This window comes from Adelges cooleyi, unplaced genomic scaffold (assembly GCF_023614345.1).
Source record: "Adelges cooleyi isolate 19-005CV unplaced genomic scaffold, UGA_ACOO_1.1 ACOO_flye_CR_arks_rails_tigmint_CR_PRNA_21, whole genome shotgun sequence".
Classification (NCBI taxonomy): domain Eukaryota; kingdom Metazoa; phylum Arthropoda; class Insecta; order Hemiptera; family Adelgidae; genus Adelges; species Adelges cooleyi.
Genome location: NW_026095871.1, coordinates 3,428,805 through 3,437,762, shown reverse-complemented (window position 1 = coordinate 3,437,762; position 8,958 = coordinate 3,428,805). Strand labels below are relative to the sequence as shown.

General features: G+C 27.4%; 1 protein-coding gene across 6 annotated transcripts; it reads left to right on the top strand.

The window, feature by feature from the left end:
• The first annotated feature begins 503 nt into the window (after positions 1–503).
• Positions 504–8,883, top strand: LOC126834530 (lymphoid-specific helicase-like). Of its 6 annotated transcripts, none has more exons than XM_050566522.1 (19): positions 504–864; positions 1,791–1,887; positions 2,406–2,471; positions 3,650–3,700; positions 4,176–4,241; positions 4,306–4,385; positions 4,493–4,620; positions 4,703–4,796; positions 5,502–5,603; positions 5,667–5,849; positions 5,933–6,153; positions 6,229–6,451; positions 6,655–6,816; positions 6,919–7,025; positions 7,106–7,313; positions 7,386–7,622; positions 7,697–7,856; positions 8,330–8,437; positions 8,522–8,883. In XM_050566522.1, the coding sequence occupies exons 2-19, from the start codon at positions 1,827–1,829 to the stop codon at positions 8,638–8,640; spliced, it is 2,376 nt and encodes a 791-aa protein (XP_050422479.1). In that variant the 5' UTR covers positions 504–864; positions 1,791–1,826; the 3' UTR covers positions 8,641–8,883. The 6 variants fall into 6 exon arrangements, with proteins under 6 accessions (XP_050422479.1, XP_050422477.1, XP_050422480.1 ...); XM_050566520.1 differs by having other exon boundaries at positions 4,173–4,241; positions 8,522–8,879; XM_050566521.1 differs by lacking the exon at positions 504–864 and adding an exon at positions 1,151–1,291 and having other exon boundaries at positions 4,173–4,241; positions 8,522–8,879.
• The last annotated feature ends 75 nt before the right edge of the window (positions 8,884–8,958 follow it).

The following is an 8,958-nucleotide window of genomic DNA, read 5'->3' as shown; positions in this document are numbered from 1 at the left end:
AACTCGTTTTAAACAGGTTATCAAGAACATTATGTACAAATCATAGAAATAATCTACGAATAATATTTCACACTACCAAGACCGAGTACTATTTAAATAATACACATATATATAAACACATAAAACGATGTAGAGAAAATATCTTCTCTATATCGTGATTCGTGTGTATTGTAATTTGTGTCATATCTGATATCATTATTACTCGCGATCTTCCATAAATGTTTGTAACTTCCAAACTATAAGTGCTAGTGACTAAAAAAATTTGCCGATTCGTTATCAGCATTATTTACATTTTACACTATCGATTGGAAAAAAGAAAAAAAAAGGTGCCCGGTGAATTTATACCCGGATTTATAGTTTATAAAAAAAAAAATCGAAATATGAAGTATTAGACGTTATTTGTCAACAGCTGATAGTGATAACTGATAACATTTGATAAGCTGAGAATTCCCTCCAATTTCAAGATAATACAATGGCGTTCAAATATTTTTGTTGCGTTTTGCGTAAGAAAAAACTATAAACCTGGTTAACGGTGATTGTTAACCGTTACCGGTGTTTTTCAACAATTGGCTGGTTTCAGCAGACAGCTGCAGACAGTAATCAGTATTCAGATTTCAGTTTTAACTCAATTTCAATATACCTACATAATATAGTCATCAATCGTTAGATAACCGTTCCAGGGACGGAGAGAAAACGCCATAGATCTGTTAAGCGTCTTCAACATATAGTGAAGATCATTTTTTTAAAGTTAATTGTTTTCGTTATTATTTTATGTAAGGTGAATTGTTTTTTTCCTAACCGTTTTAACTATGGTCAATGTTGTTTAAGAGTAAATTTATGTTTTTTGAAAAAATAATTTATTAGGTAAGTATCATTCCTCACATCGTACCTAATGCGCAAAATGTATATATATATTGATACTTAGGTACTACCAATAAAGAGCCGTTTCTTTCCTCTATTTATTTTTGAGTATAATACTTTATACTTTGTGTTGATAAATAATAACGCTGTTGTGTTAATGTACAATCATACACAAAAATATGTATACCAAAATATTATCGTTATTCGATGAAGTCAGTTGTAATAATTATACCGACTTTCTAATGAGGAACTGTCCAGTGAAAAGGAGCCCTTTTTACTCACAACGAACTAATGTAATCTGTCCTGTAAAGGAACTTCGTTAAGTTGTCTGCTACTTGGAAGAGGTAGCGATGGGCCCTGGAAAACATATTTGGAATCGTCAAACTCAATTTTGCATAAGGGAAGATTATTAATTATTGTGTTTAATAAGGTATATACACATGAATAATTTTCGGATATATCCGCATCAATGGTTGTTAACCAACGTTTCGGACCCTTTGCAGGGTCCATCTTCAGGGTCATGTCACGACTATTCCGCTGCCGTGATTGTACTCAAACGCAGTACAATCACGGCAGCGGAACAGTCGTGACATGGACCCTGCAAAGGGTCCGAAACGTTGGTTAACAACCATTGACGCGGATATATCCGAAAATTATTCATGTGATATTTCAATCCGCGAAAGCTTCAACACATTCATAAGGTATATACAATCGGGAAGCCATGGGCTAATATTGTAAAATTAATTCTTTCATCTTTGCATCAAAGTTTAAAACTATTTTATACGTCTTAGCTCAAATAAAGACATCAGTTAGGGCATATTTTAAATATTCATACTTGTATACTTGTACCAACTGCCAAATAGGTATTCATCTATAGCTGTAGAAGAAACAGACTAGTTAAATTAATCAGAGAAATATTTTCATTTCAGCTAGTATTTATATTTATTTGATTGAAATTGAACTATATGAGTAACATGGAGTCAAATAGGAGTTTGATAAAGAGTAGTACAAAGGATTATGATACTGGTAATATTTTATTTTATAATTTAAAGAAAATGATAAATTAATATAATTGTTTAAAAACAAAAAAAAAATTGTCTGTGTACCTATATAATTCATCAGATGCTTTGTAAAATTATAGTAATTTAGAATCAAATAAGCTCTTCTGTTTATAATTTCACAAGTTTGAAATTTGGATGTAATAGTGTTACTTTATTAAATTTGCGTTGCTTAAATATAGTATATTTAAAAATGACCAGGTTTTTAAACTGGCAATCAAGTTTATAAACTCTGTGGAACTTGTTCTATACATTTTGGTTGATAGTAAATTATTTTTAAGTAAATGTATTATTGACGGGCTTGTAGGAAGTACCTAATAACATTTTTTTTTGGTGATTTTTATTAATTTTTTTTTTTAAATTTTTTTTAGTTTATTTTTAAAAATTATTTTATTCTATGATTAAAGTGTAATACATATTATTTAAAAAAAATTAAAAACTGTCAGTTATGTCTAAAATTAAAAAAAAAATCGTTTTTTTTTTCAGTTAAAGTGAAGATTGAAAATGAGGATTCTGGTTTAGACTGTATTACAACTGATACAAATATGACTGGTAAGATAATGATTAAACATTTTTATTTTATTTTAAGAGAGCGCTACCCAGGCCATTTCTAAGAAGTAAAGTATAGGCAATTTTTCTAAAAACTTTCAATTGGAGTTTGAACTATAATGTATACTTATCAATACAGTAATGAGGATACTTTGTTGATTGCCTTTTTTTTTGTCAGACTATCACAGTCATTTCTATAGGATAAATTACAAATTTTTCCTATCAAAACTGCTTGGCGCGGGACAAGTATGGGAGGCCAGTATTAACAGTAAATTTATCAAATTATCACAATGTATAGAAAAGAACTTTATCCATGGAGTAGCGTTTTAATTTTTTCAATATCTATACTTAATATTATTTTATAAATTAATTAAAAAAGGAAAAAATAATGAATATTTACTAATGAATTATTTTGATTGTGCTTAAGTTGTCAAAAAAATAAAAAAGGTACCCTGTAGATAAAGTTCTTCTCTATCCATTGAAAAAATTGTATACGGCTACTTTAAATACCGTCCTCACATTCTTGTCCCCCCGATAAGTGGATAAATTATGGATGGGTAGCGTCCTCTTAACTAATTTTTAAATTTAAATTTAAAACTAAAAAAAAAATTAATCTTCATAATACAATTAAAACAAGGACACTTTTCGGCATTGTTCTAATGTATGACTAAACTAATGTTGTTAACCTGCCGGTATCAATAACATGATAGTAAATAACTTAGCTTTTTTTATTGAAATTTCAGTTTTAATCAAATCATTATGATTAGCATCGTTCAAGGGTGACCATCACATTATTTAATTTTTTTTGTCATTATACAAAATAACGTGTGCTGTAGGTCATTTGTGTAAAAAAAAAAAAATTGTATAAATTATTGTCATTACATATTTTGTATAAGTGATAATTAATACCTTGATTTTGTTATGAATTACAATATTGTAATACTAATTATTTTTCTAATTTTTTATTTAATTACTGTAAATTGTACTTTTTTTCTTTTTATATATTATTATTTGGGTGACTGGTTTAATAATCGTTAGCAAGCAGAGTATTACAATATTTTCCTAGCATTAATTAACCATAGTGCGTATTTAAATAATTAGAATCATACAAAATACCTAACAAGTAACAATACTAATAAATTATTGTTCTTATTAATTTTTTTTTTGTGTATGTAAAACAGAACCAAATATGGAGAATTGCATAAATGAAAATCAATCCGTGAATTACAATGGTAAAACAATTATGCATTGCAGTATTTTAATGATAATTTAATAAATTGTTTTTTACTGTGTTAAAAAAAGATGTTACCCACTTAATAATATATTTTATTATTTGAGATGTATTTTATAAAAAAAATAACTGTACATTGTTATTCCTTATAGGATAAAAATAAGAATGAAACTTATTTTTGGTATGACTACTTTTTTTAAATGTGTTTAAACTTTCATAAATTAAAATATTAACTCGATAATTTAGTGATAATTTACGCCTAATAATTATCAATTATTAATGATTCATTACTTTTGTTTTTGGGCTTGTATACTTTTTTCTAGTAATCAACAACTTCATAAAGTTAAATTTAATTGTATAAGGCCCTATTTAACGTTAACCACTTGTTGAACCACAGTTAACGGCTAATAATATCGGGCCTGAGTTTTCTAAAAAATGTATTAACATTAACATAATTAAAAATTGTTATTTAGTAGAGAATGAAAACGATGATTCGGGTTTGGATAACATTACAAGTAGTAACATTACAACTAATTTAATTGGTAAGATTAATTGTTCTATCTTAACATTATTTGTAATATTTAATAATTTTATTAATTTTAACAGACAATAGTTTCTTGCCTAAAGAAATGCTAATAGAGGAACAACGCCTGCGAGAAGAACACAGACAAGAAGATGATGCTATGGTAAAATAATTTGTTATTGCTGTTACGACAGATTTTCAAAAATTTGGTGTCGCTGGTTTATTACTAATATTGCAACATAGTTATTATTTTATTTTATGTTAATTTAGGTTGACGACCTTGATGAACAAGAAAAGCAAAAAAGATTTCAAAATTTATTAACTCTTTTGGAAAACAGTACCAAGCTAACAGACATTTTTGAGACTAGATTAAAAAAATGTAAACTACAAATTATAAAGTATGATATCTTTGTTAATATTTTAATCTCTAGCGTTAAATATCTATATTTTTTTATTTATCAATATGTTGGTGGTTTTTAGAAAAGAAATCCAGGCAAAAAAGAAAGCTGATAAAATGAAAGAAAACTTACCATCGAACAATAAATTGAATGAAGATAAAAAAACGATAACAGATGTAAGTTTATTATGTTGATTTTGTGTATTATTTAAATAATGAATAATTTTTATGGTGAAATGTTTATTTTAATATTTTAGATTTAATGCAAAACTGAGATAGTATTGTTTTGTTACAATGGTGTGTTATTATATTTTTGTGTCTGAATTCGCAACACCTTTTTGACCACTGGACTGATATCTTCATGTAGGAAAACTATTCATCAGAAATCAGACCCATTATGTTATTGTATAAGGCCAAAATTGTAATAAATCATTTTTGGAATATTTTTTTAAAATTTAAATGAAAAGATGTTAACCCTTTTTCATTTTAAGATTTATAAAGTACCTCTTGAATATGATTTATGACTTATACAATTGTTTCTTTAAGAAATCGGTCCTGTGGGTTAAAAGATATTGTGTGACACAACAGAAAAATTAAAATTGGGTTTTTTAGAGTTTCTAATAGAAAAATAAGTTTGACCTGCCTACCTGGTTTTACCCTACTCTCGCTTATTTTCTCTCTCATTATTTTTTGAATATAATAGTGGTATTGCAGATTTTTTAGCATAATTGTAAAATGTTTTTTATTCATTTGAATGTGATTATCAGTTATATTAATTCATGAAGACTGGTGACTTCCACAAATTCAATATGCGCCGACCCCTATATTATTTGCTAAATTGTGCTGGCTTTTTATTTATTTAAACATTTTTTTTTTTTTTAGAATTTTGTGGAAGAAGAATATTATTTGAGCTTGTTCAAACAACCAAAATTATTTCACGGAACTCTAAAATCTCATCAAGTAGAAGGACTCCTTTGGATTAGGGTAATAATCTGTAATTTAAATTATTTTGAGTAAAGAATTAACATAATATATAATTTTTTTTAGACGTTATTTGAAAACGGCTTAAATGGTATTCTAGCTGATGATATGGGTCTTGGTAAAACTATACAAACTATAGCGTTCTACTGCTTTCTCATCGAAATGGGTATAAAAGGACCTTTTCTAGTCATTGCACCTCTTTCAACTATACCTAATTGGTTATCGGAATTTGTTAAATTTTCTCCTGAAGTAAATTATTTAATTTATGTTTCAGTAAAACATTTTTTTTTAATGTTTATTTTTAAAACTAAATAACTGTATGTTGATTCTAGTTGCCTACAGTATTGTACCACGGTACAGAAGACAAACGTAAGGATGCTCGGCCTCTGATTAAAAAAACTCAAAAAGTCAACAACATGAACTGCTTTCCTGTAATCATAACGACCTATGACGTGATGAGAACAGACGTTAATTTTTTGGCAACTATAGACTGGAAGTATATTACAGTTGATGAAGGACATAAACTCAAAAATTTCAACGCACAAGTGTCAAAGTAAGCTGAATAAGAATTGAAACAAATAAAAAAATAAATTGTTCTCAATAATATGTTTTAATTTAATTCTTGAAGGGCTATGCGTAAGTTTAGTTGTGCAAATAAGCTTATTCTCACCGGAACACCTATTCAAAATGATATGTCTGAACTTTGGTCTTTGTTGAATTTATTGATGCCCAAATTATTTAATAAACTAGAAGACTTCAACTCATGGTTTGTGATTGAAGACTTTTTCAGTGATAACCACAAAATAGCCAATATGGCGAAAAAAAATGAAATTTTAGATATTATTCAAAAGGTTTGTACATTTTGTTTGAAATTTATGTAAAAAGGAAACGAGATTTTTTTATTTTTATTATAACACTGAACAAGTTTTGTGATAAAGAAAAAAATTTCACTTGAACTATTTAGGTTTTGATCATTTTAATTAGTATTTGGTTTTAGTATTGTCAATGAGAGAACATTTTTAATTGATTTTTATTTTTCAATTGTATTGTATAGGTTATAAAGCCTTTTATTTTGAGACGTGAAAAAAAAGAAACTGATTTAAACCTTCCCCCGAAAAAAGAAATTGTTGTTTATGCTCCAATCACCGAGAAACAACAAGAACTGTACATGGCTACGTTACAAAAACACATGGAAGTATTACTAAATAAAGAAAAGGTTATTTTTTATTTGTAAAAATTATTTTAAGTCTTATCAGCTTCTTCATAATATGTACTCTATTAATTAATATTACTAAAATAATAATAATTTTAAATTTAGGAGGACAGTAACATTATAGAGGGGCCGAGACCTAAACGAAAATGTGTTGAATCTATAATAGAATATACTGATATGCTTGCCATAAAAACTGACCCTAAAGAAGAAGAGTAAGAAAAAATAAATATTACCTAAAAAGTTTTAAAAAATGTAATTGTTTTTATTTTTTATTATTTTAAACTGTTATCAGAGTGCCTATTAGAGAAGTGGCGCTCAGCATTGTAATGCAAAACCCTGTCATGCAACTAAAAAAAATAGCAAACCATCCTTACCTTGTTCACATGCCACTAATTAAAGGCACGGAACAAATTTTGGTTGATGAAAATATTGTAAAAGTTAGCGGAAAATTTCAAGTATTGGACGCCATGCTGACTAAGTTAAAACTGCTCGGACATAAGGTGGATAATTTTTTTAATTGAATACTCAATGTAAAATTTTATACTGCCTATATAATTATCGTTTTCTTTTAGGTGTTACTATTTTCAACGATGACACAATTGTTAGATGTTATCGAAGAGTTTATGATTTACCGTTCGCATAAATATACTCGTTTAGATGGTACAATGCAGATTGAGGGTCGTGTCGAAGCTATGAGAATATTCAATACTGATCCGGAATATTTTATAATGTTGATATCGACGCGTGCTGGTGGACTTGGTTTGAATCTTACGTCAGCAGATACTGTTATAATATTTGATAGCGATTGGGTAAAATTATTATTTTTTTAAATGGCTCTTATATATGTTATACAGTTTATGATAATTCATTTAATTTTTTTCAGAATCCTCAAGTAGATTTACAAGCTCAAGATAGATGTCACAGGATGGGACAAGAAAAACCTGTTGTCGTTTACCGTTTATGTTGCAAAAACACTATTGACGAAAAGATATTAACGCGTGCCACAGCAAAAAGGAAACTCGAAAAAATTGTCATCGGAAGCGGTAAATATTAAAGCACATATTTATTATTAAAATTATTAGAAAAATTAATAATAATGAAAAAAAAACCTGCCTATGATCTTTATAGTTGTCAAAACGTACAGTAATTTGCATACATATTTTAAAATAACTATAATATAATATCATTGAATTTACAATATACAGATAAACGGTGCTATATAAAACATTGATATAGATTTGTGCTCGCAGCCAGAAGTATCTTCGTCAGTTTACAGACAAGTAGATCGTAGACCGTCTCTCTTGACCATGGAATCCCGCAAAGAAATGTTACCATTATTGGCTTATCTGTATATTTTAAAATCGATGATAATATTTATCAAGTTGTAGTATGTTTTAAGGACATAATATATATATATTTTTTTAATGTTTAAGCAACTATAAATTGGGTTATTAGATTTCACGTCAATAAAAATTACTGTTAGAATTGTGTGTATAACAGTAAATTTTGTTTATAGGTACATTTAATAATAGGAGTTCAAAACTATCACTAACTTCTATCGAGGAATTATTAACTTTGTTAGAATCGTCTGATTACAACAAGAAAATTCAGTCTAATGGATTTAGTAAGTTCTTATAAAATATTTGACTTTTTAGTTATCTAAAAAAAACCTTTTTAACTAACTAAATGTTTATTTGTTTTTCAAAAGTTTTTACTGATGAAGAACTAGATGCACTTCTAGATCGTTCCGATTTGATGATAGAAGCGACCTCCAAGACGACTACATCAAAACCAGTTGGCCATTTCAAAGTAGTGAGTTCATCGTAAAATTGTATTTATAATTCCTATGTTTATTTTTATATTTTTTTAATTTCAAGTATTTTTCTTATATGTTTCACCATCACAAAAACTACCTATAATTTGTTTTATATTTTTTTAATTTTATAATGTATACTTGTTTTTGTTTAATGTATAAAAATAGATTGATAATGCATTTTTGTTTTTATAAGGAAATAAATTTCTAATGTTGCATGACAAATACTAATAATAAAATTTAAAAAGAAATTGTGTAATGAATACGGGTTTTGATACAATATATCTATAGGGATATTAGAAGACTTGTCAGGTCTTTTGGTTGATCAATTT